Source organism: Chionomys nivalis, chromosome 6 (assembly GCF_950005125.1).
Source record: "Chionomys nivalis chromosome 6, mChiNiv1.1, whole genome shotgun sequence".
Lineage (NCBI taxonomy): Eukaryota > Metazoa > Chordata > Mammalia > Rodentia > Cricetidae > Chionomys > Chionomys nivalis.
The window spans coordinates 97,333,345-97,351,336 of NC_080091.1; the positions used below are offsets into that span (position 1 = coordinate 97,333,345).

General features: G+C 43.6%; 1 protein-coding gene across 1 annotated transcript in view; it reads right to left on the reverse strand.

Moving 5' to 3' along the window:
- Positions 1-17,992, reverse strand: part of Fras1 (Fraser extracellular matrix complex subunit 1) — a 350,600-nt gene that overhangs the window by 212,438 nt on the left and 120,170 nt on the right. Inside the window, exons 6-12 of the mRNA XM_057772897.1 lie at positions 12,846-12,929; positions 10,862-10,963; positions 10,371-10,562; positions 5,813-5,902; positions 3,375-3,410; positions 1,854-2,001; positions 712-855 (exon numbers count right to left, since the gene is read on the reverse strand). Coding sequence (XP_057628880.1) covers positions 712-855; positions 1,854-2,001; positions 3,375-3,410; positions 5,813-5,902; positions 10,371-10,562; positions 10,862-10,963; positions 12,846-12,929 — 796 coding nt within the window. The remainder of the gene's footprint in view (positions 1-711; positions 856-1,853; positions 2,002-3,374; positions 3,411-5,812; positions 5,903-10,370; positions 10,563-10,861; positions 10,964-12,845; positions 12,930-17,992) is intronic.

The following is a 17,992-nucleotide window of genomic DNA, read 5'->3' on the forward strand; positions in this document are numbered from 1 at the left end:
CCCTTAACCATGTTCACATGCTTAATCCTCATCACTACCATTTGAGGGAACCAGGAAGTTAACTATTCACAGCCAGGCCATAAACCAGTAAATGAGTTTTTAGCTTTACAAATCAGAGGTAAAAGTGACAAAAGGCTCTGACCTCAACCAAGCTGAGCTTTCCTAGGTAGGATATTCTCAGATGCACAAACATTCCGTAGTGCAGCTGAACTCATTCTGAATCCTCTGATAATTTCTAAAGAGAAGCTCCATTAGTAGTTATCTGTGTGACATGGAACAACACAACAAATTCTGTCTGGCCCACTGGATCCTTGAGGGCAGAATTGGCAACTTCTAATAAATGACCTTGAAGATCAACTTCAATTTGGAAACTTCCACTTTGGATTAACTGAGCATTGTGGTAAATGACAGCAAGCATCTGGACGTTACCATCTTTTAAGTCTTCTAAATGAAAGAAACCAGCGTGACTATCAGCAGTCATCCGGTACCCATATCCCCCACCTTCCATGAAATATTGGAGCATCTATAAAATGTCAAAAGAAAGAAATCTGAAGGTAATGAAGTCAAGGTACCTATAAGTTGTTGTAACTGTTAGGTGGCTATTTCCCTGCATTGTGGTCCCTTCTGTAACAATACCGTGGCTCAGCTGCAGAATAAACCCCACTGACAATCCCTTTAACCCTATATAACCCTACCTCTGGATTCCCATACCTAAACAGACACCGCCTGCTTGGTAAAAGCCCAGCCCACAGCTGTGCACACATCGCCCGTTCTGCAGCAGCTTTGTGGGATCCTGGCAGAGGTCACAGTGGTCTGGAGAGTGAGAGCAGGTCAAGCAGTCCGAGTGGCAATGAACTAAAACCAAGAACAAAGAAGGGAATTCAGTACAAAAGACTACAGTCTCTTGAAGAGTCCACAGGACGCGAACATTATATGGAATAGGAGGGACAGAGAACATTAGACCCCAGGTGCAAAATGATCCCATAGAGTTTTCAAGACCCTGATTGCTGTGAGTGTTATCATACATAGCATGCTAAATATTTGTTTTGCAAAGCCCAGAGAGCCACTTTGGCAAAGGCATCATAATTAAATATGAAGTTCTGCTCCTTTCCCCTGGATACAGTCTCCAGTGAAACTCTGATGAGCCAAAACAAGGTGCTGGTGAGAGTAGACACCAGCGTGGGAACCTGTAGCTCACAGACGGAAACAATTAATTAGGAAATACAAATGGACAGAAAGCCACCCGTCTCTGAGAAGGGGCTGTGCAAGGGGAGACTCAGTGCTGAGCTGGGGCCGTCGCGGCGCCTGCCAACAATGACTAACCGGAACTAATTCAACCCCAGGTGACTAGACAGCACAACTGCAAGACATGTAGATAAAATTTTCTTTTGGAAGAAATTAATGAGTCTTGAAACTTTAAAACCTCATTTGAGAACTGCAAAAGGAGCCATCTGCTTCACAGTTCACCTTAAAAAAATAAATAAGAAAGAAAACATCTCTGGCAGATTTTGTAGAACTATTCTTATCTTTTCAGCAGCAGAAGGCAGACAGGCCTGGACTAGCACAAAAATTTTTTTTTTTTCAAGATAAAGAAGGCACCTTTAATAATTAAAAAAAAAAAAAAACTAAGACATTGGAAGGGCCAATGACTTGCCCAAAGTTATATGGTTCCAACCAGATGAATTCTGTAAAGATTAATAATAAAAATAATTTGTCCAAAAAATTAAGAAAACAACAAACTCCCAAACTTGAGCAACTAAAAAGAAATGTGAAGAAAACCAAGAATATATCTGAATTTTCTTGACAGGAAAAAAAAAATCACCTCAGCGGGACTAAATGGGACATGAACCTACCTGGTGTGCAGTCGGGACAGCACCGTCCCTTCACCGCCAGGGCTAGGGTGGCCACTGGACATGGCGGGCAGGATGGCTCATAGCACGTGACCTGAGCCTGCTGGCATTCACAGACCTTACAAGGGCCTTCTTCCCACTTCTCCCCGTCCTGTGGGGGACAGTAGAGACAGTGACAGGGTACAGAGATTCAAAAGAGAAACTCCTGAGGCAGAACAACAAGCTTCCACAGGGGCCAGTAGAGGCTCACCATCAGCCCCTGCCCTCCCAACCATGCCATCGGACAAGAAGGCATTTAACAAACACGGTGCTTCTCCTTTGTTTTTAATTGCTTTCTTTTAATGTGCTGCATCAATGGGAAGATTTTAAGCACACTCGGGAGATAAACTGTGAGGTACCTTTGGGCAAGCAGAATAGGTAAGAAGAATTTAAGATGTGTTTTTCAACACATTTCAGCCCTGAAGCCTAAACAAAACCCACCAGGGGGCATTACCATTGCCTGATGTACCTAGTGGTTAGTGGCTCCATTAAACACAATCTCTGTAATAGGAGTGAGAAGCTTGGTTCAAACCCTGCATTTCCTTATGGTTATTACAGTCGAAATAACAAGAAAGTCATTGTATTCTCAAAATTAAAGCTTCCTCACGTCCATTTTTGTGGGTTACACATGAGCCAGGAGATCTCTCTACTTAAAATATCCCTTCTGGTCAAGCAAATTATGGTGATATGCACAAATAGTCTGACAGAGGATCTATTCTGAGGCTAGAAGTGATTTCCTTGACAATCCACTAACCCTGGAAATCGGAATGAGACCAAGGCCCCTTCGCAGGCTGCCCTGCATTGATCAGAGAGGAAAGATGAGAACATAGGAGAGTAGACTGTAAAATAAAAGTCTTGATAAAATGCTTGCTGAGCTAATTAAGCTATCGCTAGCCATGAACTTGACGGTATTTATCAAAGCGAATGGAAAAACATCAGACAACTGAAGCACACAGTCATGAGAAGGAAGCGGTCATATTCGACTTGGGTTCACAGACACTTATCCACTAACACGAAAGATGAGAAGCTTGCTGGCAGGAATAAACATGCACTTTGCCTTTAAGAGAAGACACACAGCACTGCGGAGCTAACAAACTAGAGAAGGAAAGCCCGGCTGTTTGGGGAATGACCCTTCACCATCTCAAGAAGCTCTTCTTTCAAGAAGGGACCATTCCCAGAGTTCCCTCAGAGAACAATCTGTCTAGTCTAGGCTGGAGAAAATCACCAGAAGAAGGGAAAGGATGTGTGTAGGTGCCCGTGGTTAGTGAAATGTAACTATCAATTATAGACAAATAAGCAAAAGAAAAGAGCCAAACTTAGTGTACAGAAATGTTTTTGTTAACGTCATTAGTTTCCAACCATAGTACGATCAAACGTAGCTATGGAAAATGCTAAGACACCAAGTCCCCCATGGTAAATTCATGCAAGTCCTTACTTAAAACAATTCTGTAAGGATTTGTGCATGAATTAAAAATCCATACTTACTGGAATATGCTTAACTTCACTTGCATTTAAAGACATCTAGAAAGAAAGAGAAATGTATTTATGATCCCATTAGAAACATCATTAGGACAATTTTTCCATTAGGAGCCATCCATTGCCACCAAGCAGCATGCAACTTTATTCATTTTGTATGAATAGAAATAAAATCTGTCTACATAGAAAGCTTGGAAAGCATCCCAACTGGGGTGAGGACAATATGCTGACATATTGGCTGTTCTTATTCATGCTTTGAACATGAGCACACAGGTTCTCATGAATGTTTATGGTACCAGGACTACTATGGAGATTCATTTTTATTTCTAACACATAGTTTTCTTTAGTTCCATTCGGTTTAAATTACTTCTAAAAATGAGGTGGATGGACTGATATTATGAAAAGAAACACAAATTCAACATTTATAGAGAAGCATTAAGTTCCTAAATTCTTAGAATAATAAAGATAAATAAATATCCCCATGAGACAAGTGATGACAGCATTCTAAAATTATCAGTGTTTTCAACTAAAGATAAGCAGCCGGCTGCTCTCGGTGCTTTGCACCTATCGTTCTGAATAGGCCAGGAGGGGAGTGCCATTTTTATCCTCACTATATAAGGAGGGTACGTATTCTGCTAAGGATCAGTGTGTGGCATAGGAGGCATCTTACAGCCTGCCTTGCTGACCTTACACTGTTACCTCTGAGACTATACAGAAGCATTCCACATTGACAGATGCAACTGAGAGCTGTCAGTTTACCAGCCGGAGCAATGACTCCCAATTCTTTCCAGCCTACTCTGATCGGTCAGTGAGACCACTGTGTTGATGATCAATAGATATATGTTTAAAAACACAACAAATCTGTCAACATCCCAAAAGCCATATGAAAAATATGAGCCTTAAAACCAGGACAGGGCTGGAGAGACAACTCAGATGGTAAAGTGTTTCCCACATAAGCATGAGGCCTTGAGTTTGAACCCCAGCACCCACATGAAGAAGCTGAGTGGATCACATGCTTGCAATCCTAGCACTTTGTAGACAGAGACAAGCAGATTCCTGGAGCTCATTGGCCAGTGAGCCCTAGCCTATTTGGTGAACTCCAGATGGTGAGAAAGCCAAGGTGCGTGTCATCTGAGGAACGACACCCGAGACTGACTTCTGGTCCCACATGTCTGTGCACACACATGTGAATGTAAGGCAAACTGAAAAGGATCAAGGTAATCCCTTTCTTTGCCAAAGAAATAAATCTTTAGCAAGCAGAGTTTCACCCCACATTCAATCCATCAAAATCCTGCCATGTCTTTTACTCTTATTGTACACTTGGGGAGTGTTGGTGTGTGTGTGTGTGTGTGTGTGTGTGTGTGTGTGTGTGTGTGTGTGTGTGTACAGCACAGTGTTCATGTGCAGGTCTGTGGACAACTTTGGGCGTCAGTCCAGGAACCCAACTCAGGTTGTCAGGCTTACACACCAAACCTGTTTACCCACCGAACCATCTTGCTTTCACCAAATGCTGCCATTTCTATCTGAAAAGTGAATTTGGGGACTGCTCGTTATTTACCACATCCTTAAACCAAGCCACTGGCAACCTTCATTGAGAGCAGTTGTTCTCAACCTTCCTAACGCTGTGACCCTTTAATGCAGTTCCTCATGTTGTCCTGACCCCAATCACAAGTTATTTTGTTGCTAATTCATGACTGTAATTTTGCAAGTGTATCATTTCACTGTTATGAATCATAATGTAAGTACCGGATATCCAGGATTTCTGATAAGCTACTGCTATGAAAGGGATCATGACCCACAGGTTGAGAACTGCTGATCTGGACAACTAAAAACATCTCCCAACACTGGCAGTCTGATCCTTTCCAAGTTAGGGCATGACTACAGGGCTCCAAGCTCTCAGGCACCTCCCAGCTGTCTTGACTTGAGGCTTCTAGACTCCTACTAGTCCTCAACTCTTAGCTCCTCTCCCATGCCCTTTCTTCCAGACTTAACCAGTCCTGCAATTTCCTAACATGCCAAACAGGCACCTGCCTCTGTGCCTTTGCGTCTGTGGTCTCTCCTGCTGGTCTGTCCTCCAAATAGCCATGTGACTCTCACCTCCACCCCACCCTGATTAGATTTCTTGGCACAAAAGACTTCCCCACTCATCTTAGGGAGAAGAAACCACCGTTCACCACAGCTCAGCACCCCGCTACTTTGTGTGTGTGTGTGTGCGCGCGCGCGCGTGTGTGCGTGTCTATCTGTCTGCATGTCTATTTTCTTACACTAGAAAGTACCTTCCACCATGAGAAAAGACACCATCTGCTGCTTGCAGTCCTCTATCCCCAATGCCTAGCACATTCTTTGTATGTATATATATAATAGTTTGCTGAATATAAAGATCTTCTTATTAAGTTAATTTTGATCTATTAATTTTAATAGTCTTCTGTTATTAACCCGATACTCACAATTTCTGCCTTCTGTTCATAAACACAATAACCCTTCCTTGAAATGCATTCTGGGCAGCACTTTCCCTCTAAGTGAACTAATTCTTCACCCTGTAGGAATAAGAATTGTAGCGGTACATATCAAATTAACATCTCCAGGTAGCAGGGCTAAATTGAGAAGCAGCTGGGTTCCTGACTGGAATGAGAAGCTCCACGTACTCCCGGCTTCAGCCCACCGCTTACTTGGGTGTGCCCCCCACCACAACCCCATTGCCTCCCACACCCTACACCCACCCCAGTTAGCTTCCTCTAGGGACAGCTCCTCGCATCCCAGGGCACTCTCCAAGGGCTTGTTCTCCCTCGTTCTGATGATATGGGCGTGTGTTCTGTTTTCCACGCCATAATTACTGACCTACCCATGAGCAGGAGCTCACATGAGTAAGAAGAGCAGTCAAGGCAATGTCATAGCCCAGCAAAGATGAGTAGCAGAAGGAGCCTGCTATCTCAGATCTATACAGTGAGAACTCCCAACCTTAGTGTCAACAGCAGCATGCAAATCAAGCCAGTATTTGAATACCAAATCAGATGGATCCTTTTATGCACAGATGCAGGCTCAGGCATAAATTAAGTAGCAGAAGTGGAAGTTTTATTCATCATTCTGAAACTCTTAGTGTTAGCCCACTTACAGCTAATTTTCTTTTTAATTATAGGAGGAGAAAGGGAAATGCCACATTTCGAAGATGGATGTTTGCTTACAGGATCTTCCCACTTTAATAATTTCAACTTATTTTTATTACCAAATAATGAATGCTTGATGCTTTAAAGAAATCTAGATATTCTCAATTCTGTAGATTAGAAAGTTTAAATTGCACTGCAACCCCACGTTCCAGGGACTAGGCTACTAAATCACAAATGTCATTTGAAATTTGTCTATGTAAACAGTAACACCTTACACTAGGAGGCTGCAGTGTGCGTCAAAGCAGTGTCTACTTTCTGAAGACTCATTTAGTTTCTGTTCAATGATACTGTTTCTTTAAATATTTAATATTCAGCTTGGGGGCTCTATATTATATTTCAAAGTATAGAAACCATATTAAATAGAAACAGCACTGTAAAACTAAATACTCATATTAAACAAGGATGGTTTATGTTTAAAAGGCTCTGCTAAAGAAAAACACAATGTAAAAGCATTAGTTGTCCTTGGGTTGCAGCGTTAAGAATGGATTTTTAGGCTCTCTGCTAGAATCTGCAAGGTCTTCTCAAAGGAATATGTTTCCTTTTTAATGAAGATAAACATAAATTTCTAAAACAAACACAAAATTGTAAGAATGGTTGTAACATTTTACAATTCCTAGAAGTTATTGGAAAAAGAAGGGAGCTGTTTGGATGGCTGTCCATCAAAATTCACACTCCTCAGAGGCCACCAGAGCAGCGGGTGCCATAGGGATCGGGTGTATTTACATATAAATTGTTTTCCAGAAACACAAAGAATCAGCTGCAGTGATGGCATCTTGGAGAATCAGATTGAAATTTACTTTCAAAGCATATAAGAGGGTTTATATGCGTGTAATCTAAGTTGCTTAAAACAATATTTTGAAGCAAGACAGAGTATGTACTTCTATTAAAAAGAAAGGGCATGGCAGAGCTTGGGAGCTCCCACAGCCCATAGAGAGAAGAAGGCAGCCTTTCTGAGCCTTTGCACAGAACAGTAAATAGCAAAAAGTCCCGCTCCTCGGGAACAAGGATTCGGATTGGGTGACATAGGAGGATCTAAACAGATTTACTATTTATAGAAACCGCTGTCCCCAAACACTTCAGTTCACTGCTGTGAGGAACCTGCCAACTAGCGCTTGACTTCTGCTTTGAACAGAACTGAATTGTGAAACAAACTCATTCACTTCATTTGTAAGTGGACTCTCAATGTCAAATCTGTTAGACCTCCTCCACTGGCTATCTATGCTCAATGGAAGGACGACCCTGGAAGTCAATCTAACGCCCATTAGACCAGGATGGCCTCCAGTGGGAGGGAAGGAAAGCCTCCCCCACCCCGACCTGCTTACGCTTGCCTTCCCTCTTCAGTGTGTTGTGCTACAAGCCCATTCCTCCCCATACAGCATCTTTCACCTGTATACCATAGGTCCTTTTAAGAAGAAAGAAATAATGTGATATCTTCATCTGAATATATGTTCAAAGACACTATAATATCTGGAAATACAAAATCAATCATACCTGTTAGTCTACCACTGATCAATTTACGTTTCAGTGTCTAGGGACTTTACTGAATAACATCAGAGACAAAGAACGTGCCATTTCCTCCTTTTCACACAAGGACAAACTGCACGTTGATTTCAAGGCGACTCAGAGCATTGCTGCGAACGGATCTGGTAATAAGCAACAGTAGGGAGCTTTGTGATTGTCACCAGTAGAAAGTGACGTCTCTGCAGCTTCGTGAAGATGTGTGACTAGCATCCAATGCACCTTGGTCTCCAGGATTAGAAGTCAAATGACCTTGATATATCTGAGAGGGGAGCAGAGCGCAGGGCGGGACTGAAGAAAGTACCAGCAGTGCTGGCCCCCTCACAGGCATTTCCCTCAGGAGCTCGGACGGCATTCAATTCATATTTCCATAATCCTCGGTGCTCCTGCAGACCTCCGTGTAGAATCACTTCTGTTTTTGTGTCTGGCTTCCCACAAATCCCAGGAACTCTCAAGGTCATGGGATGCCTTTTTCATCTTTTTATCACCAGTGATACAAGCACAGCAGAAATTAAGAAGCTATTAGGATAACCAGACCTTAACGAGACCATTAACCAAAGCTAATTCCAGAATTATGGTGTCTGAAAAAGGTCTGGGAGTATTCTTTTCTTCCTACGATTCTATTTTGGTTAAAATTTTACTACTGGCAGTGTTTCCAGCTTAGAATATACTAGTGGACACAAACTGGGGTACATGAACACTCTGGAAGAGACTAAAGACCGGAGAAATGGGCTCTAGGCTTCAAGTCCTCAGTCCACGAGGCCACGGCCGACAGAGGATGAGAATGACTGGAGAAGCCAGGCACTCTCAACCCTGACAGCCCCTCCTCGTTTCCCTTAAAGGCCCAAGGAAAGCCTAGCTTATGCCCCCACAATAAGGTGTCACCCTACCCCAAGTGGGCCAGCAGACACATAGACGGGTGCTACCAGAGGAGAAGTGAGCTATCCTCCTGCCTGTGAGGGGGACTAACAAGCGGTGTCTGAGAAACCCAGCCTACCAGGGTCACCTCTCCACATTTTTCAAAAACCCTGGAGTAGTCAACAAACTAAACCTTGAAGAATGACCCAGCATCCTTAGATGCAGAGGGAAGATGGCAGAGGAGGGAGATGGCCCTCGTTGAGCCTCTTCTCAACTCGTTCCAACCATTCAGACTCCCCTCACATCAGGAAAAAAAAAAATGAAAAGGTGTATGGGGGTGAATACATCTAAGAGAAGGCGAGGCCCTTTCTGCCCAAGTATGCTTCAGCTTGGCCAAGATCTAGATTCAGGAGGCAAAGTCAAAAACAAGCTGTAAATGACAGCCTTGTTAGGAAGCTTGCTCCTCCGTAGGCCCAGTGCTGGGAGGAGCTGAGAAGTGGAGGAGAGGAACCAGGGGGAAAAATGCCTTCACTGATGGCTATGCTTCAGATCTCTGTAAAGGCTCAAGTTCACAACCCTGAGGGAAACTGGAGGGGCGGATGGGAGCAGCAAGAGGAGGAGGGAACTTTAAAAGCATCTTCTTTTTTAAAGTCATGGGTCAAAATTGAGTTCAAAGGGGGGGGGGGTAATTTCCCTAAAATATACATCTGAAGTCAAGAAAGAGGTTGCTATGTGAGAAGTGGCTAGAAATTCTGTGGATAGCAGAAGTCAACAGAGGTCAGCAGAGTTCATTGTTTATGAGCTCCCCCTTGCTCCTTCCTTAAAAGAGTGAGAGAGAGCAAGAGAGAGAGAGAGGGAGGGGGAGGGAGAGAAGGAGGGAGAAAGGGAGGAGGGAGAGAAGGAGGGAGGAAAGGAGGGAAGGAGGGAGGGAGGGAGGGAGGGAGGGAGGGAGGGAGGGAGGGAGGGAGGGAGGAAGGAAGGAAGGAAGGAAGGAAGGAAGGAAGGAAGGAAGGAAGGAAGGAAGGAAGGAAGAAAAAACATTTTATTTTATTTCCCAGTCCACAGGAGGGCTCACGGGTGTTTTCTACTAAATGCAGCCAATGGGCTTGCAGAAAGAGCCCTGCTGGGTACACCTGCAGACCAAACACGGCAGTCCACTAGTGATGAGGTCCAGCTGCACCAAATGACAGGCTAATGTCCCACATCATGTCCTTCCCTTTACGCCTCTGGCTCCGCTCTTCTAATCTGACCAGATGCACCGATAGACAAAAGCTCCAGGGACTGCTCCAAGGTGGTCGGAACCGTCAGTGACATTCACTTCCCTCCCCAGCATCTCTGTGCTACGAGGCCCCTGGAAGAGTGAGCCATCAGCCTGGCATCCCTTCTGCTGCCAGGAAAGAAGGAACACCCACCAACTGCTGGAAGGAGCTGCCACCGCACAAATGGAAATGCTGTCACATCTTACCAGGCCACAGGCCACCTTGGCACACTCTCCCATCTGGCAGGTCACTTGGCCCTGGTCACACACGCAGAACTCACAGGCCGAGCCTTTCCACATTTCATCTGGGTACCGCAGGATCCCACCAGCCAAGCAGCTTCTGGCAGGAGACACACATTCTTCACAGCAGTGCCCGTGAGGCCGGGCTCTGCTTTGACCCTGAGGAGACAGAGAACGGTGAGGGAAGGGACAGTCCCTCGGAGACAATGGAGCTTCCAGTCATCAGGTGGGAGAGAGACACAGAACATTGGCCTTGTGTAACACAACCCCTGCTGGCCCAGGGGAAGCATTTCCCACCTCAGCTCTCCTGTTGGGAGGCAGGCCCTTTATATCTTTGTATAACATTCCACATTCTTTAAGGCTTTTGATTCTATCAAAGGACACAGTACACTAAGAAATGCCTTTCTAAAATGGTCCAGAATCAAGCTTAGAAGAGCAAGCCACACACTTTCAAATACCTTTTCACATTTCAGCGGAGGGCAGGCCTGTTTGTGACACCTGACCTCTCCCTGGTCACACACGCACAGGGTGCAGGCGTCTTCTTTCCACTGTTCACCGTGCTGAGGAAGGAAAAGGGAGAACAGCACGTCAAAGGCCACATGCGTCAAACAGAAGCGCAACATACTTTTACATTACATTTTTTAATGTAGTCACATATAATGTATTCCTGAGATTACTTAGGTAGAAGTGGCCTGTAAGAGAAAAGTCAATGAATATTCAAATAAATTTGCATTTGGATTACATGGATATAATCTGCTGAGGGTCACTTAGAGGACTTAGGAAGACCCTATTGGTCAGTTTCTTATTCCTTAGGTCTTCCTTGCCAGGAGTCTCTGATAAAAAATTATTTTCTCAGCTTCCCTTGCAGCTAGGGTATGGGAGTCCTAGATTTGCTCAAATATTAAAGGTCAAAGAAATTATTCTCTAACAAAGTATTTCTTTCACCAAGCAGTAGCAATACATGTGTGAGCATTGACTTCCTGGCAATAAAAGGTCATCCAGGGGGACAAGGAGACATGATTAGGGCAAATATTCGCATGGGGACAACACAGAGACCTGAACTGATCGACCCTGGAGACCCCTCCCTCTTGGGACATCTTGTTGTCTACAATGTTGCCATTTTAGTTACTTTTACTGGGGCATTTCTGAGAATTGCAACCAAACATATCAAACAGTTTCAAAACTCGTCTCTCAAAGAAAATTAACCTCACACAAACCTGCCCAATGAAAACACCAAATGAGACCACTGTGCCAAGCAGTATACACACAGCACACACAAAGAGTTCCCCACTGCTGGAGAGAAGGCTTGGTGACTCGAAGCACTGGCTGCTTTTGCAGAGGACCGCAGTTCGGTTCCCAGCACCCACACAGTGGATCACAACTGCCTATAACTCTAGTTACAGGGATCCAATGTCCTCTTTGGTACTTCAAAACTTGAGGTATGCCGGGCGGTGGTGGCTTAATCCCAGCACTCGGGAGGCAGAGGCAGGCAGATCTCTGTGAGTTCGAGGCCAGCCTGGTCTAGAAGAGCTAGTTCCAGGACAGGCTCCAAAGCCATGGAGAAACCCTGTCTCGAAAAATAAAAATAAAAAAAAAAAAAAAAAAAACTTGTATGCACACGGTGCACATCTGAGGACACACACAGAAACACACACACACACAATAAAACAAACCTTAATTTGAACATCCTTTTCCAACTAGTTATTTCATTCCGATCTCAAGAGAAGCATCTAGAATTAGTGGGACTCTCATTCCAGATTCCCCTTATTGCCACAATCCCAGTTTCTATTTCCTTTCCTTAGAGCAGGGAACAAGCAAGAAAATAAGCTGACTTTGTTTTGCCTCCATGTTCTGCTTCAGAACAATGTGACTTTGGTGTACCTGAGCACTCCGAAGACAGAACATTTATTCATTCCCTCGATTTGCTGGCTACTACAGGTTACTACATACTACAGGTTAGGCCTGGTTGTCTAGACTGTTTCAATAGCAACATTCAACTTCCAGTTTTCTCAACCTTTAATCTCTCAATGAACCCGACCTGTCTACTCTGCCATCCTCATGTTTCTTCCTATATAGGCCTAGGTGTCATTGGGTATCAGTGTATAAAATCCAACTAAACAAACATCTCCAGAGGCTGGAAACAGCATAAACAGTTGGCGACAAAAGACAGCCCCCTCTTCTCTTCAGCATGCGTGTGAACAGTAAGCTTTCCTAAGGTTCACGAACTGGGTTCTGCTTGTCAGCACATTCTTTCATATTTATAATCCTTTTTAGCTTAATTTTTTTCATAAGGGCCATTTTCATAAAAGCCATTTGTGTACTGAGTAACTAATCCTGGCAATGAGTCAGAGAGGAAGGTTGGGAGGTTCTGTGGTTGGAAGGCATGGGGCAGAAGTGTGAGAACATATGTCAACACACCCATGTGGGGCACACAGAGGTTACCTCATACACTTGGCCAGCTGCAGAACAGGATCGTGCTGAGCACTGAGGACAGCATTTTCCAGGGACTCGGACGACGATTTCATCCTTGACACCCGACAAGGGACAAGCCACCAAAAGAAAGGATTAATGAAATTCACGTCCATAGGAAAAATCTACTTCACAGCAAACACATGGGACAGCAGTTCCTGTCATCCAGCATTCATCTGCACCCCAGGGCTCCAGCAGGCATCAGTCTTTCAAGGTCAGTCGGAACCTTAGGAAGAGTGTGCAAGCCCCACCTTTTACTAACACCTATCAAAGCACAAATACTATAAAAATCAAACAATATTAGTCCTCACCAGGCATATCCTAATTCCTGTATGAGGTAGGTAGTCTTGTTCCAGCCTGAAGTGAGAACACTAACAGTAGACAAGCTGTATAAGTTACATAAGGTTATATGGCTGACTACTCATGGTAAATGGTTGAAACAAAACTCCAGAGCCCCGACCACATTAACACTTAAGAATATGTGCACTCCTGACCCGCATCTAAACCCAAGGGCAAAGGCAGCCCCTTTCTTAATCAACTGTTTTACTATTCTTCTACACCTTGATATTAATCCATATTTGTATCTAGGTGCATTGGGGTGAATCCATAAGTTTATGCAGGTGTGTTGGGGATGTTCTTAACACAAGTAAGAGTCAATCACCCTTTAAAAATCTTAGAATAGCCAGTGTAGAGAAATGTGACAGAGACCCTGTGCTGAAGAACCATTCCCAATGCCCTTTCTCTCCATCTTCAACTCTACAATAACCACTACCACAGAAGAGTCAGGTACTTATCCCTGTTGTCACAGCAACCGCATCCTCCTAACCGACACAGTCAGCTTCCCACTGATCCCCACAGCCTTCTTCAATAGCAGGAGAGAGGATCAATTAAAAGGGGAAGAAGGATGAGAACAACCTAAGTTGTCAAGACTAAGAAGTGATACATGCTACACAGAAGAGAGAACCTTCTAGAACAGTGCCTCCACTTTGTCTTACAAGGAGATAGTATAGAAGGCTTTACTACCATAGTTACTTTGGTATTCCTTCTGGAAGAACAAGTACAGCATAGCTAGGATAGAAGAGACAGGGTCTTATCATGTCAACTTCTCATCGAAAGTTCCAGGAATACACCTCCACAATCAGTTAACAGTTACACGTTGCGATTCAAGTTTCTGCATCACTACTTGATAGGTCTATTGCAAATGCTTAAACCACTGGTATTAAAACAGCAGCTCTTTTCCTTGTGGAGATATCTTATTAGTCTATACGTAAAGTATTATGATCATGGATGGCCAACAGAATGCGTGAAAATGGGATAGGCAACAAGAAAACTGAGAATGTCTTGATTTCAGAGTTCTTCAAGGAAATTTTGGCTGATGAAGTAAAGTAGTGGATACATTGAGTCGCACAATCCAGTAACTTTGCTGCAGTAAAGAAATGAACTAAGCCTTGCTCATTCTCTGTCTTAAGTAGACTCAGTGTTAAGTCTTTTGAAAATGTTTATTTTATTGTTCATGCATATGTGTCTACATATGTGTGCACATGTGTGTGTGTGGTTATCCACAGAGGCCAACATTAAGCTTTTGAACCTCTGGAGCTAGAGGTGCTGAGACCCAAACTTAGATCCTTTGCTTTTAGAAAACAGGAAGTGCTCTAACCACTGAACCACCTCACTGAACCACCTCCCCAATCCCTGTGTCAGTCTTTCTTAAAACACGGGACAAATATAACCACTACAAAGACTTTAACATATATTTTTCTGGCTTTCAGATACTCTTTTCAAATACAGGGCTGAACTTGGGCCAGTAAAGTATGGACTGTAAACCATGTCCATCTTACCACCTATTTTTATAAATAAAGCTTTATTGGATTATCACCACGCACCCATATACCTATATGTTATCTATCATCTTTATGCTACAATGGCAGAGCTTGAACAGTTATTTTAACTGTATTGCACACAAAGCTGAAACTACTCAATCCTGCCCTCTGCAGAAAGATATATGCTCTGGATAATATGATATCCTCCATAACTGCAAAGATTCAGTACTATAAAATATGGTGAATGTGATTACATTTGGGAAGGCAGAGTTACCAGGAAGGCTATATCGAATTATGGCTGTCCCTAAATAAAGAGTCTTATGATAATGAAGTTTACAGTGCACCATGGGAGAGTCTTGACAAAACACTTTTCTATCACAGTACACTGGAGGATACCAGAGAGATGTCACCACAAATAAAGTAGAACTGACAGTCATCTTCCCCTCGTTGCTGGGAAGCCCACCACTGTAAGACGCTGTGTGGCCTTGTCTTGCTGTTTAAGAAGGAGCACAAATGAGAGCCCTACACTTCTCCCCAAAGCCAGTCTTTCCGGATCAGGGCTCAGTCCTCACCGACTGCCAAACGAGGCAGGCAGAGTGCCAGGCACAGGCTCTCAGCCCTTCATATCTTTCTACATCTAGTCAGAGCCCATAATATCAACAACACAACATAATAGGAAGGGGTGTCAAGGGGTCACAGAAAGTGATTAAGAACCTGGGTGGCTAAATGTCAAAGGAACGGAAAAGGCCCTGGGGACGGCAGTGCACACCGGAGATGACGGTTTGCTTCTTGTGTTCAGAAGGTGAGCGGATCAGGCAGCGGAAATGGGAAAGATCTTATCTCACTCAACACACAGCACGGCGAGACCATGTGAAAGTGGATCCCAGCCGAGTGCTGAGCGCCTGGCCACGCATCCAACGGACCATGTGGGGAAAGGCCACTATTATTGTAGCATGAGGGCAGGGAATGAAGAAAGATTTCTCCTGAGCAAGAATGAAAAACTGGATGTGGGGAGAAAACCCCAAAAAAAGAATTATAAGAAAATGAAAGATCTCCTATTCACTTTGACTTCAAGGCTGTTTACTGAGAGCTATATAACAATCAAAGCAGAGCGTGAAAATGTATTGTTTTAATTGACTCCACAATACTCATTAAGGGGGAAAGATCCGAAGAAACACACTTCTCTTATTTCTCTTTTCTCTTTGGGTTTGTTCTTCCATTTATTTTTTTCTTGTGCTGGGAATTGAACTTGGAGCCTTGTGTCTACTAAGATGACCTCTATTACTGGAATATGCCAGCCTCTTATGGTAGGGTCTGATGAGAGTGGATGGTGGGGGTGGGAGGGTAGGGGGCTGTGCAAGAAGAGACAGCGTGATCTAAAAGCGACAAATGGGACAACAAACGAAGTCTTTGTTTCTGTTCTTCTCCCATCTCTGCATCTGCAGTTCTGGAAACAGCAGATATAAAAACAAGATCTCCTCAAAGCTACAGAGAGAGACTGAGTAGCAAATAAGAAAATGACTGAGAAAGAGTAGAGCAAGGAGAGAGTCAGAGATATTTCTAAAGAAACAAAAATTGGAACCAAAGTGGTTCCCTAAAGCCAAACGTGAAAAAATAAAAACATCAAAACACTGGAGCACAGTAAGAAAAGGCTCTATATTAAAGGCAAGATATAAGAAAAGCTACACGGGAAGCTTCAGATTGACAACAGTCATAGCGATATTGTTATTCTACCAGCCTGTTCACCAGATGAACTTGGCATGCATCTCAGACCCCATCAGACATCATCATCCGATTCCCCAAGCATGTGTGCTGACCTCTGATGTCTGATACATTGATGGGTTTAGAGAAAGGCTACGTACATCCTGGTATGGCCCACAGCCATTTAGGCTCACAAGCAGGTAACCTCCTCCTGCCTCAGCAAGTAGGAACCCATCCATCTTTAAAATCCAAGATACAATCTGTCTGTAAGTCCTCAGCGAACTCCACTCTGTATGATCATGAATCTGTCTCCCTAGTTTGAGTGGCCCAGGGCCTTGTATCTTTGGCAGACAGCTCTCATACATGGGGAATGGGTTTTTCCAAACAGTATTTCACCGAGAAACATCCCGGAAGGTGTTTGAATTACAAGGGTTTAAAACCATCCTACAAGAATACATCATTGCAATCCTAGTTGTAAATTACAGACTAGAAATGAGGCACCTTACAAGAGAACTAAAGAAAAGAAAATGCCTTGGTCCTCAGGGGAGGGGTATTGAAGTAAGAAATGCCTCCCCTAAATCCTCTTCTCAAACAAAGCCCCAAACCTGAGACCAGAAGGTGGTTAAGGGCGGGCACTTTGAATAAGAACAGAGTAAGGGAAAGGCTGTATGTCTTGCAACAAGGGCCAAAGCAGGGAAAAGAGAGGCCTCCGACTTCTCTGTGACAGTGGAAACCCAAAATCCAGTGGAAATGAGTCTTCAGCCCTCTCGGTTCAGACTCCAAATTGCCTTTGATGGAGACAGGAAGCAAGAAAATGTTTCTCAAGTGCGTGAAAGCTTGGAGGTCATACAAATGATCTCTTGGTAAAGATACCTAAAGATGAAGCTCAAATGACTTATGTTAATCAATAGTATGAGAAATTTGTGGTATTCAAACCAAAACAACCCTGCGGGTGGGCTGAGGATGTGGCTCAGGAATGGGGCACCTGCCCCAGATACTTGAGGCCCTGGCATAGATAGATGCCCTGCAGCATAGTAACCAACTAAATATTGCCAGGATCACATCTCATCAGACTGCAAAGATCATTTTAGTGAGTGATGATAAAGGTGACAGGGTTGTGGTTCAGCTGACAGGGTATCTGGACAAAAGGGGAGAGGAGAAAGTTCCGTTTGAATTCATTATTTCATCGAGGGAATACAACTTCTCTTTTTCTGTGGATAATCACCAACTTTTTGAATGTGATCATCAGCATCCAAAAAAAAAAAAAAAAAAAAGCGTGAGTCTCGATTGTCTATCAGGACTGGGACAAATTGCCAAAGAAAGAAATCAAGCATCAGGGATTATTTTTGTTCTGCTTTCTGCCTTTCCCAAGCTTTCCTTAACTAGTGGGAAAAACTCCTGCTATAATTAAAACAGAAGCAAACAAATGAACAAGTGAACTTCATAAGTCATGGAAATCCTTAAACGGGTTAGAAATGTTCCAGAGCTCAACTTTGGTACTAGAATCCAGTCTTTCAATTAGATACATTTCCCTAGATTTGGCACTTAGCATTTCATGGCTAATTGCCTTTCGTCTGCCTTTAAAGTATTGCCCAATTG